The sequence below is a fragment of the Alosa pseudoharengus genome, unplaced genomic scaffold (assembly GCF_046254945.1).
Source record: "Alosa pseudoharengus isolate Yale_2024_CS ecotype anadromous, Long Island Sound unplaced genomic scaffold, YU_APseudo_1.1 YU_APseudo_1.1_scf_3, whole genome shotgun sequence".
Classification (NCBI taxonomy): Eukaryota; Metazoa; Chordata; class Actinopteri; order Clupeiformes; family Clupeidae; genus Alosa; species Alosa pseudoharengus.
The window spans coordinates 14133852-14149773 of NW_027468718.1; the positions used below are offsets into that span (position 1 = coordinate 14133852).

General features: G+C 45.7%; 2 protein-coding genes across 2 annotated transcripts in view; both read left to right on the forward strand.

The window, feature by feature from the left end:
• Nucleotides 1-9434, forward strand: part of lats2 (large tumor suppressor kinase 2) — a 21160-nt gene extending 11726 nt beyond the window's left edge. The window contains exons 3-8 of the mRNA XM_076263237.1: nt 210-342; nt 525-2095; nt 2453-3035; nt 3426-3608; nt 4477-4583; nt 5318-9434. Of these exons, the coding sequence (XP_076119352.1) occupies nt 210-342; nt 525-2095; nt 2453-3035; nt 3426-3608; nt 4477-4583; nt 5318-5911 (3171 nt within the window). The 3' untranslated portion in view covers nt 5912-9434. The remainder of the gene's footprint in view (nt 1-209; nt 343-524; nt 2096-2452; nt 3036-3425; nt 3609-4476; nt 4584-5317) is intronic.
• A 575-nt stretch (nt 9435-10009) lies between these two features.
• xpo4 (exportin 4) overlaps nt 10010-15922 on the forward strand; it is a 51429-nt gene continuing 45516 nt past the window's right edge. The window contains 2 exon segments of the mRNA XM_076263238.1: nt 10010-10099; nt 14872-14977. Of these exon segments, the coding sequence (XP_076119353.1) occupies nt 10010-10099; nt 14872-14977 (196 nt within the window).

Below are 15922 nucleotides of genomic sequence, written 5' to 3' on the forward strand. Positions count from 1 at the left end.
CTGTGAGTGGGTGTATCTGTGTGTTTGTTTTTGTGTGTGTGTGTGTGTGTGTGTGTGTGTGTGTGTGTGTGTGTGTGTGTGTCGTTTCTGTGTATGCATGTGACGTACGTGGGAAAGGTATTTTTGCCTGTTCTGAATGCATGTTGTATGTGTGTTTGTGCAGATGTAAATGTACAGTTTGGATTTATGCGTCACCTGTCTTACCTCAGGAAATGGCCGTGCGTGCGCTGAAACAAACAGGAAGCCGAAACATCGAAGCGGCTCTGGAGTACATCAGTAAGATGGGCTATCTGGACCCTCGCAACGAGCGCATCGTCCACGTCATCAAACAAACCTCCCCGGGTATGCACATTCTGTCTTGTCTTTCCTGTGAAAGCCACAGAAGATCTATGCCTATAATAAGCATATATACATGTGACATATACATGTGACATAGACATGTGTAAATAACTATATAATAATATGTATATAAAGATGTATGTTATACAGTTATTCCTATTTATTTTAACTAATACTTTTTACAGGAAAAGGAGGAATGCCAAACTCAATGGACCACCGGCCATCAATTGAGGGTAACAGTGACGGTGCCATGCCTCCTTATCACCAGATGGGGGCGCCAATGTATGAGGGGGCACCTTACGGACCAGAGGGTGACATGGCCCGGCCTTACATGGGTGGCCCTCCTGTCATGAACTACATGATGACCCAATCTGGCTCTGCGCAGGGCTCGGCCATGGTCAACCCCATGGGGCGCCCGCCCAGTATGGGAGCGTATCCTCCTGGCATGCCCCCTCAGAGCGGCCCGGGAAACCCCATGTACCCGCCGGGCCCTGCCCAGCAGAAGCCATACCCTGGCGGCATGGAGCCGGCTATGATGGGCTACGCTGTGTCAGGCCAGCCGCTGCAGATCCAGCCCCAGCCACCGGGGGCGCCGGGCCCGGCCCCGCACTACGACTACGGCCATGGCCGGCCCCACATGATGGAGACCACGGGCTATCCTGTGCAGCGGAGCGCCTCGTTCCAGAACAAGATGCCAATTGCGCCGCCGGACAACTACGTCAACATGCAGGGCAAAGGGGCCATGGGCGGCCAGAACGGCCAGTACCCCGGCAGTCTCTACCTGCAGCCGCACTCCCACCCGCGCCAGTCCAGCCCGACCTCGCACCAGGTCCACATGATGTCCCGCTCGCCCGGAGGTGCGGCCGCAGCCGCCGGCGCCATGGGCCCGGACTTCTCGGACATCCCCCAGGGCCTCCTGACGCCCTCGCGGGCCAGCCTGAACCTGGACCTGTACGAGCACATGTGGAGCGGACCCGCAGGGCCAGAAGGGGGCGCCCCGCCTCAGGCCCGGCAGCCCCAGTCTCAGGGGCCCTTCCGGGGGGAGGTGCGCGTGCCTAGCCGCACCAACTCCTTCAACAACCACCAGAAGGTGAACGTCCGGCAGGCCATGCCCGCGCCAGGCGGAGTCGCCGGGGGGAAGCAGGACCCTGGCATGCCGCCCCCCAACACCATCACTGCCGTGACCTCTCCGCCTATCCAGCAGCCAGTGAAGAGCATCCGGGTGATGAGGCCCGAGCCCAAGACTGCCGTTGGTCCGTGCCACCCCGGCTGGCTGGCCTCCCAGAACCAGGACGGGCCCGAGGCGCATGGGTACATGGCGGAGGAGCAGTACGCCCGGGATTCCGCCCAGGAGCCACGGTGCCCACCTCCGCCGTACCCCAAAACCCTGCTCGCATCTGGGGCAGCCTCCGAGCAAGCGTCCCTGGAGGGAGCAGGCATGTGTGGAGCCCCCGAGCTCCCTGCCCAGGGCGGCAGAGCCATCCAGAGTGGACCTCCCGTGGCGACGAACGCGGAGGAGACCCGCAAAGAGAAGGGCAAGAAGGGTGAGAAGGCCGTGAAGGACAAGAAGCAGATCCAGACCTCGCCGGTGCCCGTGAGGAAGAATGCTCGCGACGAGGAGAAGCGGGAGTCGCGCATCAAAAGCTATTCGCCCTTCGCCTTCAAGTTCTACATGGAGCAGCACGTGGAGAACGTGATGAAGACGTACCAGCAGAAGCTCAACCGCAGGCTGCAGTTGGAGCAGGAGATGTCCAAGGTGAGGAGGAGAAGGGAGGCCTTTAGAGCTACTGTTCTCTTTTTTTATTAATGGATACATACTATCCTATGCATAGCTGACTTGTTTATTGATTGTTGCATAATTAAATAGGAAATGATGAAAGTTGATAGTGTTTTTGCATCTGTTGCTACAGTTATTATTGAAGTCTAAACGTAAAGTTTCACTGGCGTGAGTATAACAAAAACAGCCTCCAACAAATACAAGAAATGATAAAAGAACACATTTCTCCCAGTATGAAATGGTATACAGTGTATAAAAACATGAAGAGTATAAAAAAAAAAAACATTTTGTTTACTGCTTTTTAAATTTTCTTAATATCTTTCTCTCTCCACCCAGGCTGGCCTATCGGAAGCCGAGCAGGAGCAGATGAGGAAGATGCTCAACCAGAAGGAGTCCAACTACAACCGCCTGCGCCGTGCCAAGATGGACAAGTCCATGTTCGTCAAGATCAAGACCCTCGGCATCGGTGCCTTCGGCGAGGTCTGCCTCACCCGCAAAGTGGACACCGGAGCCCTGTATGCCATGAAGACCCTCCGCAAGAAAGACGTGCTTAACCGCAACCAGGTGGCCCACGTCAAGGCTGAGAGGGACATCCTGGCCGAGGCGGACAACGAGTGGGTGGTGCGTCTGTACTACTCCTTCCAGGACAAGGACAGCCTGTACTTCGTGATGGACTACATCCCCGGCGGCGACATGATGAGCCTTCTCATCCGCATGGGCGTGTTTCCAGAGGAGCTGGCACGCTTCTACATCGCCGAGCTGACGCTAGCCATTGAGAGCGTGCACAAGATGGGCTTCATCCACCGAGACATCAAACCCGACAACATCCTCATCGACCGCGACGGCCACATCAAGCTTACTGACTTTGGCCTGTGCACCGGATTCCGCTGGACACACAACTCCAAGTATTACCAGAAAGGTGAGGGTGGCAGGGGAGGTGGAGGTCTGTGGTGTCATGTGTGTGTGTGTGTTTGGTCCTTGTGTGTGGTATAACTGAAAAAACGATAAGCTGCATTATGTGACTACTGATGCATTACGATATCCCCATGTCTGTGTGCATGCACAGATAACACCGATTATTTTCAGTGTTTTCACCGTTGTCTCTCGCTCTCTCTCTGTCTCTGTCTCTCTCTCTCTATCTCTCTATCTCTCTATCTCTATCTGTCTCTCTATCTCTATCTCTATCTCTCTCTATCTCTCTATCTCTATCTCTATCTCTCTCTCTATCTCTCTATCTCTCTCTCTATCTCTCTATCTCTATCTCTCTCTCTCTCTCTATCTCTCTATCTCTATCTCTCTCCCATTTCAGGAAGCCACGTAAGGCAGGACAGCATGGAGCCCAGTGACTTCTGGGACGACGTGTCGAACTGCCGCTGCGGCGACCGGCTGATGACGCTGGAGCAGCGGGCGATGCGTCAGCACCAGCGCTGTCTGGCCCACTCTCTGGTTGGCACGCCCAACTACATCGCCCCTGAGGTTCTGCTGCGCAAAGGTTAGCGACCAGGAGGGCAGAACCAGGAGATCGGGGGAACATGAAGTAGGGTTTGGTGTTGTCGGCAGGATGCACAGTTTATTTATTTTTTATTTTTGCCACAAAGACACGTCTTCACAATTGGTTGGGGTGACTTCGCTCTCACTTTACCACAAGCTACTGAGTTCAGTTTAGTTCGAATTTGATTCAGTACTCACTTTGAACACCGTATTTTAATAAGCTAGGGAGGTGCAAGAAATCCTCTGGACTCTTATCATAATAGGGGGCCCCTAGCCCAGCTATCTTTTCATGCAGTCTTGAATATGGCACATTCTTCTTCATTCACTTTTCACTATACTAAGCCATATGGAGAAAGATATGCATCATATTTTTTTCAGCACTAGGTATTGAACTCCGAGAAGTAACCCATGGCTTCTGTATCCATTTCTGTCGTTTTGAATTACATCCACATCTTGAGGAAGTATGGGATCTGGAACATCCTTTAAGAAGGCAGGAGGAAGCTCCCAGTGGCCAACCATGTGAAGACTATTTTGGGCTTTAATCAAAAACAGACAACATCTGGATGGTTCAGATTTCACAGCCCCAAACTAAATAGCTCTGTGAAGAGAGAAAATCCAACTAAACCACTTCCAAGTCCCATGGTGCTTCAACCTCAGCCTACCTCTGTCCTCCATCTTAAGTCTTGTTAAGTCGAAGGCTCATCTTAAAGTAGCACAGTGATAAGAGATATCTTCAGTTAGACAAGTAGTTTATTCTTAAATGTTCAGGATGTGTTCTGTTTCATTTAAATAACATCAGTGTAAAAACTGTTTAAAAAAGGCTTTTCAGAGCATTTTGGTAAGTGTATGCGTGTGTGTTGTGTCTGCAGGATACACCCAGCTCTGTGACTGGTGGAGTGTGGGCGTGATCCTGTTTGAGATGCTGGTGGGACAGCCGCCATTCCTCGCTCCCACTCCCACAGAAACCCAGATTAAGGTCAGCGACACACCCTCACTCACTCACAAATACTATCACTTTCTTTCTCTCTCTCACTCATCCCCTCCCTCCCTCACTTGTAAATACTATCACTTTCTCTCTCTCACTCTCATTCATCCCCTCACTCCCTCATAAATACTATCACTTTCTCTCTCTCTCTCTCACTCACTCACTCCCTCACTCAATTTCACTATCTCTTAATCATTTTCTCTTCTCTCATCTTGTATTTAAATACTCATTTAAAATCTATGCATATATACATAGATATGCATCTATATAGAATCTATACTGACCTCTATGCATCTATACATAGATATGCATCTATATCTATACTGACCCCTATGCATATATACATAGATATGCATCTATATAGAATATATACTGACCCCTATGCATATATACATAGATATGCATCTATATACAATCTATACTGACCCCTATGCATCTATACATAGATATGCCTCTATATCTATACTGACCCCTATGCATATATACATAGATATGCATCTATATAGAATATATACTGACCCCTATGCATATATACATAGATATGCATCTATATAGAATCTATACTGACCCCTATGCATATATACATAGATATGCATCTGTATAGAATCTATACTGACCCCTATGCATATATACATAGATATGCATCTGTATAGAATCTATACTGGCCGTCTGCCTCAGCTTAATTGGGAACCCTTTTGCTTGAACCCTCCTCTGCCCACGTACAGGTGATCAACTGGGAGAGCACACTGCAGGTGCCAGCTCAGGTGAAGCTGAGTCCCGAGGCGGTGGACATCATCAGCCGCCTGTGCTGCTCGGCCGAGGACCGCCTGGGCTCCAACGGCGCCGGCGAGATCAAGGCGCACCCCTTCTTCGAAGAGATGGACTTCTCCAGCAACCTGCGCCAGCAGCCGGCGCCCTACCGGCCACGCATCGCGCACCCCATGGACACATCCAACTTCGACCCCGTGGAGGAGGAGGGCGGCCCGGGCGCCTGGAGCGACAGCGGCGACGGTCGGGCTTACGACACGCTCTACTCGCCGCACAGCAAGCACCCGGAGCACGCCTTCTACGAGTTCACCTTCCGCCGCTTCTTCGACGACAACGGATGTCCGTTTCGTTACCCCAAGCCCCCCGAGGAGGCCCAGAGGAGTGGAGGAGGCAGTGGCAAGGGCGGTGGTGGTGGAGGGAGCGGGGGGGTCGCGGCTGGTGGGGTTGGGCCCCAAGATGAGGCAGGGGGAGAAGGGGAGGAAGAGGATGAGGAGGAAGAAGATGAGGAGGAAGAGGAGCACGGGGAGGGGTGTGAGCCTGTATACGTGTAGACGCAGTGCGAACGCCGCGCTACCAAAGGCCTCATCACCTCACCGGGATCATCCAGCACCTTTCCCTATCATTGTTATGTCAGGAACGGGTGTAATTTTGTGTGTGTGTATTTTTGTGTGTGTGTGTGTGTGTGTGTGTTTGTGTGTGTTCTGTGTTCTAGAAATGGGTAGAGACCGAAAGAGAAAATCAGGAAATGGAGGGAGAGGGAGAAACGGAGGGAGAGAGGAAGCTTAAGAGACTACCGGACCATCAGACATTTATTTCATTTCACTGCTCCTACCGTCATCAATAGAACCATACATGTGAACAGTGAACAGCAGGTTAGAGTGCGCAGACATTGAACCTGGGACCAAGACTGCAGACTGAATAATATGCTAACTGACTTGCACATAAGCACAGTTTCACAAAGATCAGGTCATTAGCTTGAAAAATTAGTTTTTAGATCAGCTTTTTCAGTGTGTGTGTTTGTTTGTTTGTGTGTGTGTGTGTGTGTGTGGGGGGGGGGGGGGTGAAAAGAAAGAGTAAAACATACTGTGTCCACACCACACAGAACCTCTGGAATTGGACCTTACTGGTCACTGCTCTGCATACATCAGGGGCAGTGTGTTGCCCATGACTTGGTCACCTTGTCCAACACGGATCACATTTTTTATGGCAAGTTCCATTCCTTCACTCTCCAGTCTGCCTAGGAAGGCCACTTTCGAGGAGCCTTCGAAGGACCCTTAAACAAAGAACGTTAATGCACACCCAGAACCACTTCCTCATCTTCTCCTGTTGTCGATGACCGTTCCTGATGCAGCCATTCCAAAGTAGTGGAAAAGTAACTGTGATGTTGGGCGTCAGAGAGAAATTAACATTTGTGAGATGGGGATAAGAGGATGGAAGTTGTGTTTTTATTTTTTTGTATTCTATTGCTAATATCGTGTCCCATCGACGTAGGCAGAAACTGATAGGTTGATCCAGATCTTGCACAGCTGAATCTACCAAATATATGCGCACACACACACACACACACGGACTCATACATATTTACTTACAAATACACCTTCCTATGTTCATATGTGCATCTTACCATCATTTTAGGTAGTAAAAGCCATTTATGTTTGCCAATGTTATGTTAACATTGCTTCTGAATTGTTTTGACGTTCCCAAAGGAAATGGTTTCAAGTCACTAAGTAATATTTCAAGCCAGAGGACCTAATACGATTGGGGTCACTTTCCTTGACCTGCAAAAATATTTGCGGCTTTGAAATGCCAGCCATTTTGAATATTTGTTTGACACCCTCTGGTGGACAAAAGAGGCATGATTTTGTACAGTTGGCTGGAACGCGGCACAGAATCGCAGTGTTCAACACTTCCCCGAAAAGCATTTTTTTTTTTAGTTTGCCACATAAGCCTACCACAGAAAACCATCATCTCCACATGGGTGGAGTTTTACAGAATTGTTTATTCTGATTTTTAGGTCACTGTCCATTCTACTCATCTGTCTGAGCTCCTAGTTTCTGTTACCTTCACAGGCCACATATGTTAAAGCATAGGCCTCTATAAAAATTTACTTTTGTCTAAACGTTGAGGATTACACTAATAATTGGCCCTACAACACTCATTAACATGGCTAGAAAGCCTGTCTTGTTCAACCCTGGATGTGTTTTGACCTCACAAGCACTGTTATACCACAGCCTTGCTTAGCGTGCTAACATGCTAACCACCTTAGGCTAAAACTTTCATCATCCTCACTATGACAGTATTAAGGATGGGAGGTGCAGTTGTAAAACCGCCATTAGAGAAAACATGTATCTCTTTATCAGGCCGTCATAAAAGATGTGATGAAACGAATGAAAGGCAGACAAAGAGTTTCTGAAATTGTATGTGATGGTATGACTATGTGCAATACAGATAAGAAAAACAATATATTATAGTTTTCTAAACACAACAAATATCCTTTTTTTACGTTTAATAACTGAAATACAATATGTACAAATACATATTATATTGGTTTTATATATTTTCAATGTAGTTAGGCCTACATGACCCAATGCTGCTTATTATTTGTTATTAATATTATTATTGACATTATCATCATTATTTCATGTTACCCTTGTTTCTCCTTTCTTTATGTGTGTGTGTGTGTGTAGCGTGGATGCAATTGGCCGTATGTTTGGGGTGGGATATTGCAAAGTGTGTGTCTTTGAATGTGTGGTGTGTGTGTGTGCGTGTGTTATCACGTGACGATCAGTATTGAATAAAGATGGAAACTCCTCGCAAACCAGGCCGGTCCTGCTTGCGTGAGAGGAAGTCGGATAGAGAGAGAGGACTTGATCGATAGAGGGAAATAAAAAAAGAGTAAAAGAATGAGAGAGGAATAGAATTGTTGGGGAGCATGCCAGGCAAGTAGGATTTTAGTATATCAAGCTTATATGACTATTTGTTTTTTGCATATATACTTTTCTTTCCAGACAAACCATTACATCAGATGTGGCCACACGTTTTAAACTCTTGTCCCATGCTTGCTCGATATCAAAGTCAAGTTTTGTGTTGGAATAGTTTTTTGAATATTTTCAGTGAATGAGAGTGCATTCTTCACATTTTATTTACGATTGCATGTTGATGACTCCACCAAAAGCATGCTGACAATCATCCCTGCACTTCACACACTGTCTGTTGCGTCACACCAGATTAACACACCAGCTAATAATATTGATATTGTCTTTTCTCCAACAACTGGCACACTGACTTAGATGGGGGGGTGGGGTGGTGTTCAAGCCAAACCAAGCTCCATGATCTATACAAACATGTATTTGGGACACAATAAGTGTGAAGGGTGCATTACAGACAAAACCAGCTGGTAATGGGCTACTTCTTGATACATTTTCAAGAGAATATCAATGTTTTTGGAACAAAATGCGTTTCTCTGACAGCAAGTTTCTAGACAATTCTTCCAGTCAGCCATTCTCTTGTGTAGGGCTACGCAGTATGAGAGTAATTCTCATCTAGCAGACATTCATCATGATTGAGTAATTGGTGAAATAATTACAATGACAAAAGCAAAGCTTTAGCCTATGAAAGTGATTCTCCATAATGTGTCAGAAACGTGTTTGTTTGTGTGTGGTTGTGTGTTGATAGGTGGGTTTCTTGTAATTTACTTTGTGTTGACAATCTATGACTGACTTGATATCTTACTTCTTTCTGTTTGATGATGTGATTTTTTTCCTACTTAGTGTACCTTTTGTATTTTTACTCTGGGGTGGGACTGTTCTATGACTCATCTGGTCTTCCTTAATGTATTATACCACACTGTTACTCTTGAATATATATTTATACAGATATACATATTTTTTGTATCTTATTCTTTTTTCCTTTTCCTGAGCTAACTTTTAAACCTCCATGTCTACAGTATTACATACAGCATACAAACTGATTTATATTTCCTTTTTTACATTTATGTATGAATTGAGAATTTGTAAAAATGCTTTCACTGTCCTCACTGTGTAAAATATGTTTAAATTAAATTAATAAATCCTCGGAATGTGTGGTTTCTTTAAATTATGTTTTTATACTCCAAGCGTCTTGGGCGGTGTGTCCAAGGGAGTTCCCCTTTCATGTTAGGTAACTGCCCGGTCAGGAAGGCACAGTACCGTGCGTGTTTCTATTTATAACCCACGCTGACACCCTTTCATAAAAACAAACAGCCAAAATTATATAGGCTAAGCTAATCACTCCTGGATGGAAGGAACCACGGTGGTGTTTTGGTTTTGGCATGTGGGCCCTGGATGTTCCTTGTCTAGGCTACTCAGTTGACCCAGAACATGTCCTTTAGTTGGGCTGTCCTAGACATTTTGAAACATGGCATGTGCCGACTGTGCACATTTTTTATGGCAAAGGTTGGAAAAATTGTGAATGACATAATTTTTAAACTCGCAGAGGTCGAAGCTGCGCTCCACGTAGAACTGACAACTCTCAAATTCGATTTTTGACTAATATTGTGATTACATAACCTTCACGGGGCACGGCCGGCACGGCACCGTACTAAAACTCCCTGCCAAAAGTCTCCATGAACTCATTGGCCCAGAGTACCGCTTAGTCCCAGAATGCAGCGCATGGCGCGTCATTGAAGAGAGACCATGATGGCGGCGGTCGGTGCACCAGAAGTGATTTCACAGCTGGAAAGCGCTGCCAAAGTTTTAATGGTGAGATGTAGAACAACGTTTTTTATATGTGTAACTGTCTGTGCTTGGCTTTTGCTTCTGTCTGAAGTTATGAAGAGACTAGGTTGTTAGATCGCCACAGGTATTCGTTTTGAGCGAAGAAAGCGATGCGTGGCGCAGTGCTTGTCTCACTCCATCCCGCAAAAATCCAACATAGCCATCATCTTATCCTCAGAAGCCACTATGGATGACACTGCCTGTTGTGGCGATGATGATTAAAAACTTATCTTGTGAAACACATAAACCTTTTATGTCTCACATCCTTGCTGCGATCAATAAAAATGACCAATATAGAACATTTAAAAGTACCGTAGACAGTTTCTCAGCATCCCCATGGTTGCTCTTCGCCTCGGCTAGTTACACGCTGTTGATTCACTTTCGTGTCTATCCATGATCGAGCATGTTCGGTAACTATAGTCCGTTTACCCACAAACCGATGTACAAGTACCACATATATTGGGTTGATTTTGATGTTGATTGTTCTATTTTTTGTCAACGGTGATCATTGTTGTTCGAGGCTCTGTGAGCATGCGGTTGAACCGAGGCCACTTGGGACTGTAGAGCTATACATGCTAAAAGTTGTGAGGGAAACTCTACGGTTTTATTGGTGAAAGAAATCACCCTCCTAACACATGCCTGTAATCTCGAAGAATTATTGCAAACGTCTATATTTGAAGTTAGCCTCGCTGTGTCTTTACAAATAAGCTAAATGGCCCAACTGCTGGTGCTAGCTTAACGTTAGGCCATCTGTAACCCTATTCATATTTAGTCAGGTTGTTGAGCTACGTAATTTCGTCGGTTTTAGAATTAGTTAATGTTAAAAACAGAAATGTCTTTAATTTGTCCTTTCAGTATATGGCTGAAGTTAAAATAGTTATCTGGTGTAAAGTATCATATTTGGCAGAATTGGCTAATTATAACTTTGTAACATGTGTCATGTCCTATTATTCGTACCCTTGTTGTCTTGTTGACAGCAACAAGATAATAGTTGCCAATTAACAACAAGTCAGTTGAATGTGCCAATATATTACAAGAAATAATAACCCTCAATACTTAAACTCATAGCCTAATTGATACAAACTGTTACTGCACTGGTTCTGTACATGACTGAATAGGAGGTTGTTTCAACTTTTGAGTTATGGATTGAGTTGGTGGTCTATAAGCAAAATGTATCCACTAGATGTTGATATGGTCCACCTTCAACATATACTGTCTCATTTCTGTTAAGGCAGCAGGTACGGTCTATATAATTTTACTTCAGTGTTTAAAATGCTTAGGTACCTAGGTATTTATGTTTTTAACATAATATAAATGGTTTATGTTTGAAACATAATATCAATTGAAATGTAAAGTTTGTTATTTCTTGTTGGATGTAAATTTGTCATTTTAAAGGTGCAATCAGCGATTGTGCCGAAATGTTTATATTTAAATGTATTAGCAGACGCTTTTGTCCAAAATAACGTAACAATTACTCCTCCCTTCAGTATTCCCAGACAAACTCCACGCATGGTTTCATATTTATTTGGGGGACATGCTGTCCCCGCTTTGTTGGTTCCCTGTTTCTGGAGCCTGGGCTATCAACAGAGACCATTTTTATTTTTTAAAACAGTGTACTCACGGAATGCGCAGCTAGCAGTCCTGAGAAGATGATTTCTGAATGTGACAATACGCGTACAATCTCTGACTGCGCCTTTAACTTATGTCAGCCTCCCCTGCTGCCATCATAGGCCTTTAACTTATGTCAGCCTCCCCTGCTGCCATAGGCCTTTCATAGGCTTAGTGAACCTCTTGTAAAAAAATCTAGTAATGCATAGATATTTTAGCTGCTTGAATCCGTAATCAGACTAGCCTACTCCTCGTTCTTACCTTGTGTCCAGCCCACACGTCTCATTCCTTTGCCAGGGTGTCTGTGCCCTTGTGTTAATGTCATAGACGTCCATCCGGTCCTGTGCTTCTGGTGCTGTTTGTTTGCCTGCTTCTGGCCCGGGCCTGATGTTGTTCCTTGGGCTCTCTGGTGCTACTCTGGGCATCTTTCAGGGCAATGTTATTCATTGTTTGTTGTCCAAAGCCAACCCTAGGGGAAAAAAGGCAGCAAGTATAAGTGATTGTATAAGTAAGTAAAAGTGATTTTCAGTCAAACAGACAATTAATTGTGAATGCTGTCAGTATCAGAACTGTTCATGTTGTCCGTCTAAGGAACCAGTGTTCATCAGTGTCTTCAGAAGAAGTGCTGAATGCACCATCCTATATTATCATAACCATCATCTTCTTCATCTTCTTCATCCTCTAAATGTCATGTGCAGTATGTTATGCTCTGTTAAGCATCCAGGCAGTGTCATGTGATCCTGTCTGTCTGTCTGTCTGTCTGTCTGTCTGTCTGTCTGTATGTATGTATGTATGTATTCATAACGTGGTGAGACCTGAAAGGAGTGAGTCTGTAATGCGAATCTGTAATCATTTGTCATTACTGTGTGTGTGTGTGTGTGTGTGTGTGTGTGTGTGTGTGTGTGTGTGTGTCCAGCATGATAGTGGCTCACATGCTTCCCATCACCTGTCTGCGGAATGTGTGGTGACCCTTCCGTGACCTTTTGCGGAGGACATTCCGTATGGTTGGGCCCTTCAGGCTCGCTTGGCCAGGCATCTCCGAATCACCCAATCAGATTAGGGCGAACGTGATTGGGAGAAGATCAAACGTAATAAGTAAACAAGAACATCTGGTGCCATAAATGCCAGTGAAATTCACCGGCTTAAAGGAGCCGAGACGCAGGCGGAGCTCACTTCCTCATTAGATCACTAAGGGGCAAAACAAAGGTGGCACTATTTGGGGGAAGAGTAAACCCACTATCCTCCGTATCAAGATGACCGGGCTGAGTGGAGTGGACGGGTTACCTTGAGTGTTACGTCATCTGGTTGATGTGATCAATTGCTAGTCTATGTTTAATGGCTTTTGCTTTGCAGTGGATGATAAGAATGTCTGTTGATGTGATCAATTGCTAGTCTATGTTTAATGGCTTTTGAATGTCTGTTGTTCGATGACATCCGGATAAGTCACTTGACAGGCTTATTATGCTTATTATTATGCCTGGCAAGTCTTTGTGTGTGTGTACGTTTGTGTGTACGTGTGTGTGTACGTCTGTACGTGTGTACGTCTGTACGTGTGTACGTGTGTGTGTAAGTGTGTGTGTGTAAGTGTGTGTGTGTACGTGTGTGTGTGTACGTGTGTGTGTGTACGTGTGTGTTTGTGTGTACGTGTGTGTTTGTGTGTACGTGTGTGTGTGTGTGTACATGTGTGTGTGTGTGTGTGTACGTGTGTGTGTCTGTACATGTGTGTGTCTGTACATGTGTGTGTGTGTGCGTACATGTGTGTGCGTACATGTGTGCGTACATGTGTGTGCGTACATGTGTGTCACCTGTAATTACCCATTCTCAGAGGGAGCTAATTGGAGACGCAAATGATCCAAGCTACAATCTTTTATCCCAGCTGTTTCAAAGCCACATCCATCTCCCCCCACCAGCCCAACAGTCTGAGTGGTATAGAAGTGTTTCACAGTGACTATTAAATTACAAAATACAGACATACAAAGGGCCCATTGATACAGCCTACAGAATACGCATCAGTCCAGTACATCTACTTGAAACATGGGGCGGTGGTAGTGTAGTGGTTAAGGAGCTGGGCTAGCGTGCAGTAGCCTGAAAGTTGTCGGTTCAATTCCCGGCTTCCACCGTTGTGCCCTTGAGCAAGGCACTTAACCCCAAGTTGCTCAGGGGACAATGTGATCCCTTGTAATATAGCTGACATATGTAAGTCACTTTGGTCAAGAAGTGTCTGCTAAATGTAATGTAATTTATGTAATGTAAACAAGAATAAACTGATTGCAGATAGTGAAGATCTGAGCTCATAAATGTGTGTGTGACTGAAGATGGGCTCACAAATTTGTGTGTTTGTATGTCAGTGTTTTTTGTGTGTTTTGTATGTGTTTGTTTGTGTACTGTCATGAATGTGTGTTATGCCTCTAGTGATTTAGTAGATGAAGGCAGCAGAAATGAATGGGGCATTCCTGTGGCCACAGCTCTGATGAAAGATTTATTTTTTTAAATGTTTTAAGTGAGTTGGGTGAGGTGCTCGTGAGTGAAGTGTGAATGAGTGTCTGTGTGTGCATTTGCATGTGTGTTCTCTTAGTTTGTGCACTGTCTGTCTGTCTAACTCTGTGTGTGTGTGGTGGCGGCGCGTGGATAAAAGAGGCCCTTCTCCCTGCTAGCCCTAGCCGCCGGCGGTCTGGAAGTGCTTGTGTGTTGTAATTAAGTCAGGAATGTGATTTTCCTACACTGCTGAGCTGTTCCTACAGCCTCTGCCTCTGCACACCGCTGCGGTGACTGCTCCGAGCAGCAGGCCTCCACCACACACCTCAGTCAGCATGGGAGCCACAGTGGGAGTCTCACACTCCCAGACACAGTTAGCATGTGATGCATGCCCTGTGTGTGTGTACACAGAGGCGAGCTGTGTGTGTGGATCTATGTAGTTATGCACGAAACTTAGTTCCTAAGGTGTGTGTGTGTGGGGGGGGGGGTGATTGCAGGTGATTTAATCTCTGCTCCTGTGCTGAGTTTTTAGTGAGTCGTGTGTGTACGCACCCTTGTTTGTGTACGTGTGTATGTGTGTGTGTGTGTTTGTTTGTTTGTTTGTTTGTAAGCACGACAGCTCAGATGTTTTGTCTGTTTACATGTAGTCTGACCCTCCTCGTGTGTGTTTGCAGGCACCGCCGTCCATGGTCAGTACAGAGCAGAGGCAGCACGCAGAGCACATATTCCTCTCCTTCAGGAAGTCCAAATCACCCTTCGCTATCTGCAAGCACATACTAGGTGAGTTGTGTGTGTGTGTGTGTGTGTGTATGTGTGTGTGTGCGCGCGCTTCTGTGCTTCTGTGTCTGTCTCTATCTACAGTATATGCAAGCACATACTAGGTGAGGTGTGTGTGTGTGTGTGTGTGTGCGCGCACTTCTGTGTCTGTCTCTATCTATATGCAAGGCGCTGAGAAGCAGTAAACCAGAGAGTTCTGAAATTTCCCATGAATTATTTCTTAATGGTAATACATCATTCTCCAGAAATATTCCCGCTTAGTCATTTGATGTCTTTCTTCAATATAAAGACAGAAAGCTATTTCTGCATACAGGCACAGTCCTTCCTCCAGTACTCAGTTAAGGCTGTTGCTAATGATCAAGCCCTTTGGTGTTTGGAACATCCATTGACTCACTAACTAATAACTACATGGTGGTTATTTACTGGGCAGTGCAGAGCGTTTTTGGCTGGCTATGTGAAAGATCAATTGACCATGCTAGTGTGAGAACTGTGACTAGGACCACACATTGAGGTACCATAGCCTTTCTGAATATGTAGTTATGAATGATAAGTGTGAGGGCTATTTAGCATGTTAGTGATGGTCTGGTTTGTGTTGTTTGTCTTGGTGAGTGTGGTTGGTCTGGTATTTATTATTTTTAGCCATGGCTAGTGTGGTCTGCTTGTAGCTGAGTATAGAGTGGTCTGGTTGAATGTGGCTAAGCTAATTGTACTATAAGTTGTTCCTCTTGTTGAGTGTGGTTGGTGTAGTTTGCTGGTTTGATTCAGTGTGTTTGGTGTGGTACTCCTAATAGTGGTGGCAGCCAGAGTGAGTTTAGAAAGGCTCAGATCTATCTGAGGTGCAGGGTGTGTGTGTGCGCGTGTGGGCACGTGCGCCAGTGAGTTATCCATGCAGAATGACTGTGTGTTGGGACATGACGGGACTGGCCGGATGTTGTATGACTGTGTGTG